Source organism: Budorcas taxicolor, chromosome Y, assembly GCF_023091745.1.
Source record: "Budorcas taxicolor isolate Tak-1 chromosome Y, Takin1.1, whole genome shotgun sequence".
Taxonomy (NCBI): domain Eukaryota; kingdom Metazoa; phylum Chordata; class Mammalia; order Artiodactyla; family Bovidae; genus Budorcas; species Budorcas taxicolor.
Window position 1 is genome coordinate 2,475,053 of NC_068936.1, and position 16,619 is coordinate 2,491,671.

The 16,619-nt window shown below is 45.6% G+C and overlaps 1 protein-coding gene across 1 annotated transcript; it reads left to right on the plus strand.

Moving 5' to 3' along the window:
• Nucleotides 1-688: 688 nt before the first annotated feature.
• On the plus strand, nucleotides 689-3,863 carry LOC128070903 (testis-specific Y-encoded protein 3-like). The gene is made up of 6 exons (XM_052663972.1): nucleotides 689-1,216; nucleotides 1,818-1,895; nucleotides 2,038-2,149; nucleotides 2,250-2,395; nucleotides 2,514-2,600; nucleotides 3,840-3,863. Exons 1-6 carry the CDS (start codon nucleotides 689-691, stop codon nucleotides 3,861-3,863), a joined length of 975 nt encoding a protein of 324 aa, XP_052519932.1.
• Nucleotides 3,864-16,619: the final 12,756 nt, after the last annotated feature.

The window sequence follows — 16,619 nt, forward strand, 5'->3', positions numbered from 1 at the left end:
TTGGTGAGGTCGGCGTAAGCCCTCCCCCAACCCGCCCACCTTCCCCCACCCCCTCCACCGTGCACTCCCCTCCCAACCCCCCAACCCTGCCCCCTTCCCTCCTACTCCCCCCACCACCAACCCGTGGCTTGCAGTTGGATCGGAAGTGAGCAACTCTGAACCTGAGGTACCCAGGAAACCTGTCTCACCTGTGTGGATCCCTGAGCACACGGAGTCGCCCACTGCCCCAGGGGCAATTTCAAGTTTGAGGAGGATTGCAACGGCAGGTGGCCTGGCTCTCCCAGTCGCTCCTCAGTCACTGCTACATTGTTAGGCACGCAAATGGCTTGCGAGGACACGCCCACTTTGCGCTGGGTTGGGTTTGGCCGCTCATTACCAGCTGCCAGAAGGCCCAGAATTCCAAGGGGCGTGTCCCAGCTGCTAACGTCTTTAGACTCCATTTGATTGGTTCTGTGATGAGGTCTGGAGGTCAGGGTGGAGAGTTCAGCCCCTTCCTGCCGCCATATTAGACATGCGTGGTGGCACAGGGTTCTGCGCATGCGTCTTTCCGTTTCCCTGTTCGTTGGCTGTGGGCAAGTAACCCGTTGGGAGTAACACGTATACTGCGGCGGGTGGGCGGACTGTGTGGGCTATCTGCTGTGCTCCAGTGTCCAGCTTGTTTGCAGCTCGGGGCTACGGCGAAAACAGTATGGAGAGTGAGACGGGGCCAGAGGAAGGCGGCAGCACCCCAGGATCCTGGATCTTAGTTGTGAGCCCGGGTCTTCACGAGGGAGGGGCCCTGGGGCCTACCAGCCTGGTGGGGGCGGCAGAGGCGATGCAGGCCCCAGGTGGTGCGCCAGCAGAGGAGGCCGCCCTTTTCTGGGTGGAGGCAGTGGAGGAAGGTGCGGCCCTGGAGGAGGGAGAGGTGGCGGGAATCGGGCAGGAGTTCCAGCTGCTGGTGTTAGATGTCATGGAGGAGGTGGAGGTGGTGGTGTACGAAGAGCAGGAGCAAGTGTTCTCGGAGGATCAGGGCCAGGAACATCCAAGGCCCAGCGCCCCGAGTGACCAGCCTGCACTGGAGGTGCTGGTGGCCCTGCAGGTGGAGTTGGATCCCGTGAATAAGAAAGTCCAAAGGGCACATGCTCGCCTGAAACATAAGAACTGCCAGAGGCGGAGGGTGCATCTAGAACACAGAAGTGCCATCATCCAGGGAATCCCTGGCTTCTGGGTCGAAGTTGTATCCCTTGGTGTGGTGCTTGTGAATTGTTTTTAAACCTGGGCTATTGCAGGAGCAGTTTACAGATCTGGCAGTTCTGGTACAAATTTTACTTTTTTGTCTGATGGGTATTGGTTACGGTCCTGCATATCTGTTCCTGAAAGCAGGTGTGATGTCCTAGCGTTCTGGTTAGCACGAACTGATACTTGGGCTTTATTTGCAGAGGTCTCAATCAGAATTGTCATTAGCACCAGGGACTCCTCAGAGGAAAGACTAGTCTGGAATCCAGTTCTTCTCCAAAAAGCTGAGTGAATTTGGGGGTGATGTTGTGATGTGTAAGTGGTCATACTGGTTCTAGCTAGGAGTGCTTGTTTTCCAGAGTAAGCTAACTTTCAAGGGGCTGTGATGAAGCTTATGCTCTTAGGAAGAGAACCTCCTGATAGTGCATGCATAGGCACAGCCTTGGACCTTATTCAGCATTCATACAGTGTGCGTCAATAGTAATGTGACAAGTTAACTGGTAGCAAGTTGAAGTCAAACAGTGCCATTCTACTCTTTAGGCTAGCTTTGTTTTTCCAGCACTTTTCCCTCTAGCATCTAGAGGCTCCTTGACTTAAAGCAGTTTATGAACCACCCTCAAATGTCAGTTTTGATGAGCAACCAAGATGAAGACATGCTTCACTTCATGACCAACTTGAAGGTCAGGCAGGGGACACTGATGATTGTGGGGCGGAGGTGACTGGGCAGGGGCATCATTTATCCTTAAAACATGAAAGGACAGCTGTTCTGTAAAAGGTTTCAAACCTACCCCACCCCCAGCTCCCCACACTTTGTCCTGGCAGGTGGAGGAATTCAGGCATCCCACTCATCACTGCAAGATCACATTGTCCTTTCGGAGGAATAGGTATTTCCAGAATGAAGTGATTGTTAAGGAGTATCTGATTAACATCACTGGTAAGAAGCAGCTCCCTGGATTTGGGAGGAGGGGGGCAGAAAAGTGGAGGTTGAATTGGAAAGCGATTTAGGTCTTTCTCCCATGCGACTTTTCCTGCAGGATACCAAGCATCTTGTTCGACTCCAGTTCAGTGGTACCAGAGGTTTGAACGTAAGGCATACAGCCGCAGGCACCATGACAGCAGCGTTAATTTCTTCAACTGGTTCTTTGACCACAACTTCACTGGATCTGACCAGATTGCTGAGGTGGGTCCCACACAGCCAATGGGCCAGAACTGGTGATATATGTTGGAGCTTTTGGTGATGCACGGGAGGGCTTATGGTCTGGCCATCCCTGTGCTGACCTTGCTCATTTCCCTGGCAGATCATCATAAAGGATCTGTGGCCCAATCCTTTGCAGTACTATGTGAAGAGGAAGGCTCCACCACGAGAGATACCGGGAGGACAAGAGGTGAGGTACCCAGGGTTTGAGCACTGGGATAAGTGTTGTCTAGGAACTTGGGTCATTTATTTCACTTGTGGAGAAAGTGGGACTCTGTGGAATACAGAGTGACACCAGGGCATGAGGGAATCAGCAAGAGACAGCAAGGGTACAGAAATGTAGTGAAGAACAGGTTCTAATTAGAGAAGCCTGAGGCAGATGAAGTGGCCTGGCCAGGCCAAAGTCACTCCAATTTATATCTAAGTCAGCTGCACATCTCTCAACTCTCATTCCATGGCCAACAAGTCCACCCACAGGCTCCTCTTAAATTGGAACCCACCTACTATTCCTCATGAAGTCCCCTCTCAAAAAAGGTCTGTGAGTCTCCTTTGTGCAAGGCGGTTCCCCCAGTGACCCATCATTTGATTCCATTTTGATCATCACACTTGTTTTGTGTTTTAATTTTCTTTTGCATCTTTTTCACCTGCTACCCTCATTCTGAGAATAGTGACCACTGTGCAGGATTATGGAGAACAGTCTTTTATTTATTTTAACTGGAGGATAATTACTTTACAGATCCGAGACAGGTTTTGCTCTACATTGGCCAACATGTGTCCCTCCAGATACTGAACCCACCACCCACCGACCTCCCCTGCCTATCTTTCTGGGTTGTCCCACCACATGACTTTGGTTGCCTTGCTTCATGCATCAAACTCACACTGGTCATCTATTTTACATAAGCTAATGTAAATGTTTTAGGGCTGTTTTCTCACATTAACCTACCATCCCCATCTCCCACTGAGTCCAAAGTCTGATCTTTATATGTCTCTGTCTTATTTGCTGCCCTGCACGTTGGATGTTCAGTACCACCTACAAGGTCCTCAACTCCGTGTATTTGTGTTAACGTACAGTGTTTGTTTTTCTCTTTCTGACTTACTACACTCAGTGTAATAGGCTCCACATTCATTCCTTCTCCTTAGAACTGACCTAGATGTGTTCCTCTTCAGAGCTGAGTAACATACCATTGTGTATCTGTACTCCAACTTATCCCTTCATCTACCGATGGACATATAGGTTGCTTCCATGTCCTAGCTGTTGTAAATAGTTCTATGGAGAAGACTGGGATACGTGTTTCTTACTATGTGCTTAGAAGTAATGTAAAAGTGCACAGACACTCTCTCCTAGGAACTGACTTGAAAGATTCAAGCTGTCTTTAGTGTTTTTAGAGAAGGTAGGTGTACATATTTCTTTCTCTCTCTGTTTTGAAAGGAGCCCCCTCCCCCTAGATGTTGAGAAACTTATGATGGAGTGTCCCCATCTGGGATAGAATGGCTCCAACGTGGGCATGCCTGAGGGTGATGTCCCACATGAAGTTCTGTCCCACATGAAATTCTCACTCCAACTTTTCTTCTGAAGCAGCATCTCTTTTGACGGCAAAGGGTAAATGTTGAATGTCAAAGTTCACGGGTTTATGGATGTCCCCTTCAAGATGCCCTGAATGAGATCTCCTGCTCAGGGCCAGCTTTTCCATTTGAATATCTACACCCCAGCTTTGCTCCTACAGAGATGCATCTACAGCTCTAGAAGGCTTGGCCTTCTCTGGGTGGTTTCTGAACAAACAGCCCAGGAGACAGTGGAAACATGTCTTCTTACTTTCCTAATCTGTAAACTTCAAAGAATCCTTAGGGCTCTGGCAGGCTGGTACCTGTCTCTCTTAGTGCTAGTTAAAAACAAAGCAGAAACTATGGTGTAATAACTACAACAGGTGTGAGATAGCATATTGGGGCATGGTTTTCGGGACCTTAGACTGGGTCATTCTAGGGACTGCATGGCATTTATCGACATTCAGAAGTTTTAAGCATTGCAAAGAAGATAAAAATTTAGGACAGTGTCCCCCGACGCTTAATATTTCCTACCAGTGCTTCAGGACCAGGGGTGGCTTTAGCTCCAACCTGTCCTGCAGTGAAGTGCAGAGATAGTCATGGATCGGTTAGTAAATCTGAACTGTGGATGGTTGACTGGATGGTCATTCTCTGGAAACTTGCCATGACTTGTGCCCCAGACTCTTTAGGGCTTTCTCTTGGGCCCTAAAGTCTAGGTGGTATTAGATTTGACTGCACACTTGGATGTGTTGTGTAAGGTTTTCTTCTACCGAATATCAATGCCTGTGAGACTCGGTGGATTAGTGATGAATTCATGAGCATTCTGGCTCAATCATCCTGAGCTGCATTTGCTTCCTGTGCCCTGGATGTGTTCATGTTTTCCTATGTTTAGAATGAAGACTGGGTGTCTCTATTGTGTTTGCCCATGGTTGTGAGTTGATGTTTCTTCCTGTGAGTCTGCCTGTGCCTCCTGTCTTCTTTCATGTTGCACCCATGCTTGTGCTATTTTGCACAGCTCTGCTGCCATCTGTCTTGCACGTTCCTATTCAACATACATGCGTTGTATTGCTTGTGTTTACTCCTTCTTTTTTTAAGTTTGTATATCTTTGTTAGACTGCATGTGAATTTGACCTATTCTTTCATTCCTGGATCAAATGCTTCCAACATCTTGAATTGTGACTTTTTAAAAGACTTCCGTGATATTTGCACACATCAAGAAATGCTTTATCACAGGAATAGTTAACAGTGACCCACATGTGGAAACAAGAATACCCATACACTTACCGTAATGCCTGATGGGCAAGAATATCACTCGTTGAAGTGAGAATATTAATTAGGATCACAGAGGGCAAAGATGTTGCATGAATGCATCTGTCAGGAAATTTTTTATCTTACAGGAAAGATTTGGGGTTGACTTGTTAAGTGTTCTAAAAACACTACTGCAGGATAGAAATACATTGACTTTTACCCCTACTCATGTATTCTTGCCTTGATCATTAAACTGACATTACCCATGCAGAATTTCTTCATGATTGTCAGTAAATCATCACCCACGTGAGAGGAATTGGGGCTTGCCTTTCTGTAAAGAGAAAGTTGTTAGGGAATTCTTGTCCCAGGGAAAAGGCGTGCATGATCAATTTGAAGTTCAAAGCCCCTTGCCATTTCTGTGTCGTTTCTGGAAGGAAAGCACAGGGAATGGACTCACACCAACCTGATTGGCACTGTGAACCAGTCCACAGTGACAGGAGTAGAGAACACAGGCACAGCTCACTCAGCTGTCCACAGTGAGGACTTCCAACCCTGCCATCTCCTTGCATGTCAGTCCCCCTCATGAGCAGATCCCATTCACCTTCCAGGATATATCATAGAAGTAGAAGAGGACACTGACATGATCAACTAGCGAGTGAAAAGTTAACCAGGGCCAAAAAGAGAGTGGTGCTTACCAAAGTCCATTATACTGAATAAGTAAACCAATAGTTCCACATGTCTGCAAGTTTCTTTTCAGAATTCTTGTGTGTGTGTGTGCGCACGCGCGCTTGCCCAGATTAAACAGTGAGCATAAAAGCACTTGGCAAATAAGAGAGAAGTAGAGAGGAGGGCTGGGGTGGCGGATGGGACACTTTGGGAATCTGGGATTAGCAGATGCAAACTATGATGTATAGAAAAACAAGGTCCTTCTGTATAGCACAGGGAACTACAATCAATATCCTGTGATAAACCATAATGGAAAGGAATATGAAAAAGTATGTGTGTATATAACTGAATCATTTTCTTATATAGTTGAAATTAATACAACACTGTACATCACCTATACTTCATTAAAATAAATTTTAAAAGACAGAAGACAGAACCTAAATGGAGAGTGTGTCCACAAGTGAACATAGAGCAGGTAAGCCTGCCCACCACATCCCTAACAAGGACCATGCCAAGAGAACAGGCAAGTTGGAGAGGGATTCCACCACTTCCCGGTCCCCTTTAATTCCTGGAAAGATCCAAGGTTGGCCCTCCCCTATCCAATCACTGGCACTCACATTGCTAGTGTACTTGGCGGTGTCTGCAGTGACATCAGCTGAAGCAGTAGTGATGGGCATGCTGACTGAAGATGCAAGGGTGCTCATGGATACTGAGCTGGTCACCAGGGGCCACGAATAGGTGCTGGTCACCAGGGTGATTGTGGAGGTGGATGGGTTCTGTGTGATCTCTTTCTACTGGACACCTGAAAAAGCAAACGTTCTTGGTCACCCACAGCCTGGGGAAGGCTGTCCCATCTGGAAGCTGTGGTGGGAGCAGGGCCCAATCCACACTCTTGGAGTTTCTCTGTTTTCAAGGGACAAAGATTGTCACATTGGCCAAATTCGAGCAAGGCTCCATGGAGCCCTTTCTCAGTAAGTCCTCCACCTGGGTCTTTAAGTTTCTGATAGCTCAAGGCTGCATACTAGGATGACCCTCCAACGCCTTTAAAGTCCCCACCTAAGAAAACTCAAGGCTGCCAATAGAATTGACTATTTGCTCCAGTCAACACTTAAGAATAGGGCCCATTGCCCAGTCTCTATGGGAGGGCAGAAGCCTACCTTTAAGAGGTACCAGAGTTACCAAACCCAGATATTTCACATGGACCAATACCCCCTTCCCACTTTGTGTAAAAGTGTCACTTTCCAACTCTATAGAGTTCCCATGACTCCCCCTGCCTATTCCCAGCTTCTTCCTTTAAACCCCAGTCCCCTGTGTACACATTTGGGTTGATGTCAGTTCATGCTGGACATTTTGCCCTACTGCGATAGTAAATAGATTAAAATCTATCCTAACTACCTCAACTAGTTTTGAACAGTTTTGTTTATGTTTAACAGCACAATCTGGGAATTAGGAACCATACCATCAGTGAGCTCCTTCTTGCCAGCTCCCAAGTTCCACTGGAACGCTCATTATACTTAAGTGTTACGAATTCAGGAGCCTGGAACTGCCCATTCCAACTTGAAAGATCCCAGACCCGGTTCGGCCATAGCAAAATTTCGGACAGCAGGATCAATCTGGCTGTACTCCCATACTCTGTGTTCAACCTTTGGGTCTTCCTCCACCCCAATCTTTGAAGAGTTTCACTGGGGGCCAGTTCCGTATCTGGCTACTCTTTCATTTCACAACCTGCTGCAACTCTTACCAGTTCTCCTCCTGATGGTGCACTCAGTATGTGAGAGTTTCAATCCAAGAGCCCAATAATGAAGGATCTCAATGCAGGTTTCCTCACAAAACAAGACCAGTATCAGTCCTCATGAGAGCCAGACAAACTAGTCCCCATCAGATCAGCACTTTGTTCCGCTTTCGTCATCCCAGAGAGAGACTCCAGCTGGGAGCTGTCATTCTGCACTTTGGCGATGGTTCTTGACACTGGCTCTTCTTGCACTGGGTGGCGGGTGCTAATCCCTTGGTATTAAGGTATCCTTTATCATCCACTTCACACACTCTACTCTTTAAAAAAAATGCCCAGGGGTTCGTCAACATGCACAAAGATACTTATACAAAGATATTTATTGTAGCAATGCTTACAACAGATAAAAACTGGAAGCAACCAAAATGTCTATCAGGATGCAAATATTTTATTAAATAAACTGTGGAATATTACACACCAGTCCAAAAGAAAAAGAGAGTCATATGCGCTGACATGGATTGCTCTCTGAAACATGCTGATGGGTGAGGGGAGAAAAGGTAAGGGTAGTACAAATTTTATGTTTTCAAAGAGAAAAAAAAGTAATAACTTTATGAAGTCATTTATGTATATATAAACACACGTAGATAAATATATGTGATACATGAATTAGAGAATGATCTCATGGTTAACAATACCTCTGAGAAAGAGCACAGAAAGAAACAGAGAGTCAATAAAGACAATGGATTTTTTTGTGTCTAGGCATCCATTTCACCCCGTTTTTTTTTTCATTTCACCCCGTTTTAAGAAGATATCTATATACTGTATATGAAATGAAATTGAAAAAGAAAAAAAAAAGCAAGCTGCCAAACAATTTTTTAAAATAATGCCAAATGGAATGTGTTAGGCCTCCAGGATACAGTGGCCATGCAAAGAAGGGAAACTAAGCAAATAAAACAAGGGCTATTTTTCTCCTGTCCATGTGGCAAAAAAGGAGAGGGTACCATGGAGAACAGAGTAGGGAGGCTCAGTACCTTTCACAGCCTGTCTCTTCTGATATCTTGTCCCCTGGGAAGACTGAGGGTGCTGCTGCTGGCGCTGTATGTTCTGCATGTGCCTCTTTTAGGAGGGCGTTTGAAACCTACTTGATGAGTTCCACTCAACCTGCTGCATGGCCAGGGCAGTCTTCTTTGGTAACAGCGGCCTCAGCCTTTTCCCCAGGCTTCCCATGGTGCTGGTGGCAGCACCAGCAGCTGGGCCATGACCGTGCAGGTGGTGATGGCAGTGGCCGTGACCCTAGCCATGGGAGTTTGGGAGGATGAGTGGATGAGGACCAGCATTTCAGGGGGCGACTGGCTGCCCGCTGTTGTGGATGGTGGAGCTTTACTACGGCTGAAGCCAATACATGAAAACACAAAACAGAAAGTAGACGGGACTCAGACTGACCTGCAGGGTCGCCATGCCACTGAGTTCTATGTAACCATCCCAGGCTGCCATGCCAAAGACTTCTCCGTGAATGAGAACATTCTCACTTTATATCCTTAGGCCACTTCTGCAGCACGTTCTACCTTAAAACATCAGCTTCCTTGGGTCAGGTGCTTGTTCACATTTGAGATACTTGCCAAAACCTCTGAGGTTCTGAGGCCAACTGACCCAGCCCCTGGCCTGGAGCTGCCCACCTGCCAGCCGATAACCCAGTGGATGAACAGAATCATTCCAAGTACCTTGTTTTACAAAGTTAGAGTTCAGTAAGTACTGAGAAAGACTAACCAAAGTCCATCTGGACATTAACAGGAATGCTTTCCTTGGCCAGGAAACCTACAGAGCATGTACCCCAAGGAAATTGACAGCCTTCCAATGCCCAAAGCACTGAATAACAATCACTGAGAAAAATGGGTATTCTCATCTCTTTTAATTCATTCCAGAATAGTCTCAGCATGGTCCTGGCACCTTGACACCTAACACTCAAGGCAACTCACACCAAGAACAGAACAATCCCCAGCAAAATGGTATTTATGGAGAATTTAGAAGAGTTGCTTTTGTTTTGACTGCAGTTATCCACATTGCATCTTTTATTCCAAGCAAAAATACTGTATTAACCTACTGTCTAGTAGTCAAGTTTATGTCCAAAATTGAAATCATTCTTTTTTTTTTTTTTCCCAAAGAGCTGCTGCTTCAGATAAAAAATATATTAAGGCAGTAATTGTATGATCAGGTCTTGGGAATGCCAAAAATAATAAATACAAGTGACTAGAATTTGAAAAACACTGCCTTTCAGAGTGTATCTACTGGGAGGAACTCGGCTATGAGTGTGGAGGGCAGGATTTCAATAGGCAACAGGGCAAATTTGGAGGAGAACAGTTTTAGCCAAGACATGCCCAGGAATAGGCAGAATTTTGGTGAATGAGGACAGACAGGGAGAAGGACTGGCCAGAATGCAGGTTAGAGCCAGAAGCATTGAGCAGCAGAGGTGTGACCACAAGAATATTCATCTGTGAGGGGAAGGGGGCCAGCTCTGACTGCAGGGGCTCCAGGAACTGGAGAGATGAACATGCATGCCCAGAGAGGATTCTCTCGTGTTCACAAAAAAAAAAAAAAAACACTGGTGCAAGTCAGCATCCTTGATCTCAGACGATGTGCCTGGACACATCGTCACACATTTTTAAAAAGGACTGAACCTGAAGTTGGTAAGTCTTGCCCAACTCTTTTCCAACCTCATGGACTGTAGCCTGCCAGGCTCCTCTGTCCATGGGAGATTCCAGGCAAGGATGCTGGAGTGGGTTGCCATTTCCTTCCCAGGGGATCTTCCCGACCCAGGAAAGAAATCTTGGGCCTCCAGGACTGCACGCGCATCCTTTACTATCTGGGCCACCAAGGAAACCTTAATGACAACACCTCTTTAAGGGCCCAGCATGCTTCTGCTGCATGACTCCATGCCTGTCATTTTTAGATTTCTATCACCCTAAAAAGACAGGAGTTCTTAATTCTTCTAGGGGAAAGTTTCAGTTAACTGTGGGTCCATGACAACCAACGAGTGTGAAAGGAAAAGTGTGCTGACAGGCTGATTCTTCTGCCTGGGGGTGGGGGTGTCTTGGTCATTACACAACTTACTGGCCCTTTTGCTCCTCTGGGGAAGAATTCAGCCAAAGTCCTGGATAGGAACACAGGGTGGTGCTGGGAGCAGATCTTTACCTAGAGTGAGGAGCCCCCATCCTTGCCTAGGACAAGCTTTCGGATATCAGTCACAGCCACTGCCCCTTCCCCTTGCAGGGGCAGAAGTGGCTTTGAGGTTGGCCCTTCTAAAAGGCAGAGATCCCGTAGGCAAGGCTTCTAACCTGCAAAAGCAACTTTAGTGCCTCTCATTTCGGCCATGTGATTAAAAAATATTCTGTCTTTGTCATTATGCTAGCCCAATAGGTCCATAGGCAAAGGGCAACCATGAAAAGGTCCTTTTCCTCTCTCATCTTGCAAAAGCAAATAGCTGGCCTTCTGGCATGTTTACCACTCTGATTAGAGTCCCAGTGGAGCTCTTTCCAATTAAAACAAACAAACAACAACAACAGAAACAGAAGTATGCAATCTGAAAACATTCCAGGCTTGACACACCCTTAGGCAGTTTTAATTTAAACACTAAAATATTTTAATTTCTAAAGGATACTGATGGTTTAATGGGGGCAGTGCTGGCGGGGGGAGGAAAGGCCATGGAAAGTTTCATTTGCCCTAAAACTTTAGGAATATATAATCACCTGTAGTCTCATAGAGAAGAGAACTTCTTAAATGTTAACACTCCAAAGTGATCCCACCCAGCTAGCCTACTTATATCAGACTTAGGTCACTGTCTTGTACGTTAATAAAGGACTTTTAAAGAGAAGGCTAGAAATGACAGATGTGATACAGGTTAAGTGTAGTCACAGTCCTCAAGTGAGCTCACTTAGCCTCTGCTCTAGGATCTCTAGCAAGAAAAGCCATCTTTCTATTTGAGGATTCAAATTCTGTGTATAAGCTGAATTCCTAACTGAAGATCAGTTGGAGGTTACCAAGCACTCTCAAAAACACCCATCACAACTTATGAGTTAAAGCATACCTTTGAAAAGATGCTCAACTGCATTCTGATGTGAAGTCGATTCTTCAAGACTGCACTCATACTCAGGTGGCTCTGGATTTCAACCTGTGCGAAGGTCCTCTAACTGAATTATTGTTTCACAATCATCCATTGCTTAAAAGCCCCACACACTCAGAGGATTCTAGAGAAAATTCAGTCAGACACCAGAGAAAGGAAAAGCTCAGCTTCATTTTATCAACTGGAGTACTTTTTTTTTAGGGTGTGAAACACAAGCTCTTTTCATGCACTCATATGTTTTTCCATTTTCACTTTGACTGCCAGGAAGCTCGGAGCCAAATGGAAGCCTGACGTTGCTAATTCTGAAGGCTGAAATAGTTATTTTCGTGTACAAACATTCCCCCAGATCTCTCACTATTCTATTTTCATCTTTCTCACCGTCTTGATTTCCATTTTATCAGTATATCACAAATCCTTTCTGGAAGGGGTGAAAACAAACACCAAACAAAACATCTATTTCAGAAAGAGAGGAATAGTATAAATGTATCATTCATAGGAACACTGTCACAGGCTGCTGCTGCTGCTAAGTTGTGTCAGTTGTGTCCGACTCTGTGTGACCCCATAGAAGGCAGCCCACCAGGCTACTCCGTCTCTGGGATTCTCCAGGCAAGACTCCTGGAGCAGGTAGCCATTTCCTTCTCCAATGCATGAAAGTGAAAGTAAAGTCGCTCAGTATTGTTCGTCTCCTAGTGACCCCAGGACTGCAGCCTACCAGGCTCCTCCGTCCATGGGATTTTCCAGGCAAGAGTACCGGAGTGGGTTGCCATTGCCTTTGGGACACAACAATTCCACAAACTTCATGGAATAAATGCCACCCCTGTTGCTTTCTACAACATCAGATGTGGTCCCTCAAACCCCAATCCACACAGAGTTGGATGTTTCAGATGCCATTCATAATTTTAAGGGATGGGGTGGTGATCCATCCTTCCTGACTGACTCAACTGCCTCTCTCTCTTGCTGCCCTGTGTCACTGAGAGATATTCCCTCCTCTTTCAATGAACTGCCGAACTGAGGTTCCGGAACAGTTCACAGTGATGCAAACACAGAGCAAAAAATGCTCAAAACACTTCCCCGCTCCTGCTTTAAGCAGCCAGACTACGAAAGCCCCAGGGGACACAAAACTGAGATGATAGCTCTTGTCAGAAGCTGTGTGTTGTCTGTTTAGTCACTAAGTCATGTCCAGCTCTTTGGTGACCCCAGGGACTATAAAGCCCACCAGACTCCTCTGTCCATGGAATTCTCCAGGCAACACCACTGGAATAGGTTACCATTTCCTTCTCCAGGAGATCTTGCTGATCCAAGGATCAAATTCGTGTCTCCTGCATTGGCAGATGGAGTCTTTACCACTGAGCCACATAATGAAACCTGACCATCCCTGTATGTGAGTCTGAGTGAACTCCAGGAGTTGGTGATGGACAGGGAGGCCTTGCATGCTGCAATTCATGGGGTCGCAAAGAGTCAGACATGACTAAGCAACTGAACTGAACTGATCCCTGTATGTAATTCACAAAGTACAAGAGGTTTTATGGCTATAATCTCCAATTTGTCCTTAAGCCATGTCCCTTTGGGTCCTTAATTAATTCTTCTCTTTCTTGGGCATACCATCTCCCACTTGCCAAGCCAGCTGAGAAATTCTCTGACTGCTTTGCCAATGGGACAAATATCCTTCAAATATGCCTATGTTCTGTAGGGGGTCTGCCTTGCATGCCTGGGGTGTGGCAGGTTTGAGAGCAGCCACTGCTGGTTCAGTCCCTAACAGCAGCAGCTGTTAAGACCTGCTAAGACTCAGGCAACAGTTCACAACTAGAGGAGATTTCGCTTTGTCAAGACACTTTTGCAGGACACCACTGGGTAGATGCTACTGATATCCAGTCGATAAAGGCCAGAGATACTGCTAAACATCCTTCAATACTCAGGACAAAGAATTATCTAGAATAAAAAGTCAATAGCGCCAAGGTTGAGAAACATCAGGCCCATGTCAGTTACATGCAAATATGGCAGACCACAGGCACAGGTGCATATCATACAATGCCCCTTGGATTTCTAGAGGCCTAAAGAAGAACTCAGCAGTCTGGTCCCACTGACCCGAAAGGGCTTATAGTCTAGTGAGAAAATTATTTTGAGATGCCTGGGCAGCGTGAGGGGAGGTAAGATAGAATAAATTCATCAAGGTCTTTGACCTGAACACTTTCATCAGTGTCAGTCTTGTCCAGTGTCTTAACATTGACAAACTCTTTAGGCATGTATGTGAACATACTGGAAAAAGAAACTTAGGTTCAAAATGACTTGACTGCTAGAAGCAACTGTTCCTTTCTAACAGACTTCTTTTCCGGTGCTCAAAATCAACCACATTGAGTATCAAAAAGGTAAAAGGTAGGCAGGCCCAGCTTAAGTCCTTGTTCTGCTCAGTAACTAGCTACATGACCAGAAGCTAATCCAAGCTTTGTTGTGCCACACTTTATGATGTCAGAGGGTGACATGATATGTAACACTACAAATGGCAAGGTGACATCCTCAGATCAAATCAAGAAGCCAGAAACTGATACAGTCCCTCACCCTCCTCCTTGGGAGACGGTTCTCTGGCTTCCTTCCTAGATTTTTGACCCTCCTATGCAGAATGGTGTTTTCCTAAATCTATGTCGTCCACTCTTTGAATCAGAGTCCAGGCCCAAATGCACTGTTGCGGATTCCATTTCACCTTTTCCCTTCAGCGTATCCTTTGTGGGATGAGGCAAGGGTTTTGCTTTGTCTGAAAAGTCCTTCTCAAGCTGGGGGCTCATCTTCTCCTAGACTGCTCTTGGGTCCACTTTCTCACTGGCTGGTCACATGCTTTCAGCTCCTCTTCCATCTCCACTGGGTTCAGCAATTTGTCCTTTTCTTTTTTGACAGCACATGGCTTTTTGTACATCTGAGCCCCCTCTTTTCTTCAGCATCTTCTGGCTCTTTCTTGGACCTCTGCTCCTCATCACTCATAGAGTCATTTCAACTACTATCTGACTTCTCAGAATCCCCTGAACTGCTATGGTCGACAGGCATATAAACATCTGCTGAGATTTCATGTATGCCTAAGCAAACGAACGGATAAACCTGAAAAAAAAAAAAAAAAAAAACCAGCATGTGGTGTAGTCACAGAATAAAGAGCAGGACCAAAACCCCACAAATATTTTCCATGCTCACTGCTGGAATAAAAAGGAATATACATGGCATCACACTGGCCTGGTGGGGTTATCAGTAGACTTAAGTTGCAGCTGACTACAGGGAACAAATGGAACTTGCTGGCAGAGCATCATTTACTGACTTTCAGAGATGACACGGGACCAAACCACATGAATTTCTGATTTATCCAGAGCTCAATCTTGCCCGCATATGTAACACACCAGGACACAGAGAATGGGAGGCATGGAAGCAAATGATACACAGGAGTTGTTAAAACTCATTTAACATTTAACTGAACATTTTCAGTTCAGTTCAGTTCATTTCAGTTGCTCAGCAGTGTCCAACTCCTTGAGATCCCATGTCTGCAGCACATCCAACTGTTTTTCTATTTGTAATTGAGTCCAGAGGAAAGTCACCCATTTCCATGCCTCAAGCAAAAGAAAAATTAAAAAACAGCAGGAGTTTCCTACGTTTACAAGCAAAAATGGGAAAATCTCTTTTCTAACAAGAATTTCATTTAACCCATTTATGTTTTCTGCTCCTGGTAGTGAGTCTCATCCATCTGTAGGTAAATAATCTGATAGCCTACAATTTTGAAAAGAGGAAATCCCCATCAACTCTGCATTGTCTTCATTCTAGAGCAATGGTTACCCTGAGTAGGGTCACAGAAGAGAAAATCATAAAAGGGTAAGAACCACCAACAGCCCAGCAGGATCAGGAGTGAATGATATCCACCTCCTCCAGGAGTCAAATGGAAAGAATCTAAAAACCAAATCTGGTTTAATTTCTGGATCTCAGGGCTGGTGCAATTAGTAACTAAAGGTTGGCCAACAGAATGACAAGCATGGTCACACATACTTGGATACTGGAGCCCAAAGTAGGTGAATTCAGATCCTGCTTCTCTGCTTCTACTAGTTGTGTGACCCTGAATGAGTGAACTACCTGTCTGAGCCTCTGTCCCTTCCCCTGGATAATGGGTGTGATAATAGTATCAACCTTCCAGGACAATCTACACACAGTGCAAGGGGCATAGGAAATCCTCCGTAAATCTTCAATAACAATGACAAAACGAGGACCTAGACCACCTGCCTGCAAGGACCCAAGACACACACCTCACTGTGCTTTGCAACTCTCTATATCTTGTCGAGACTTGGCTGGAATCTGCCCCTTGGGAGAGAGGAGAAGAAAAAAGAGCAGACTGCTGCTGGACAGACTCACTCACCTCCATCAGGTCCATCTCAGTCTTGCTTTGATCTTGAAGACACCACCACACTCTTGTGAGATCAGGCACTGGAGGGAAATAGCGAATAACACTCATCACTTGGCTTCTTCTAGAAAACACGTTCTTGAGTTCAGGAGGAAAAGACTTTAAATACCTCCATCGTTTATCCCAACAATATTATCTACTTGACTGCCTGGGCTGACTTGGACATAAGAGGCTGAGAGAATATTTGGCTGGTTTCTACTGAGCTATAGCCTACTTTCAATATGGAAAATGCGCTACTCCAGCCAGATGGTTGATTTTCATGAAGCTCAGCATCATTGTGGATCCTCCAAAGTCAAAGATTACACTATTTTCAACCTCAACAACAGCTAAAAAAGTGATACTGAGTCTGGCCACTTTACTTTGAACTCCAGGCCCAGATTAGCATGGGTATGTCCATAGAGTGGTGCTGATCCTCGCAGAGAATATGGTGATAAATATGGGGAGATCAGCTCATTTACCCAGAGACTTCGTTCTTCATCAAACC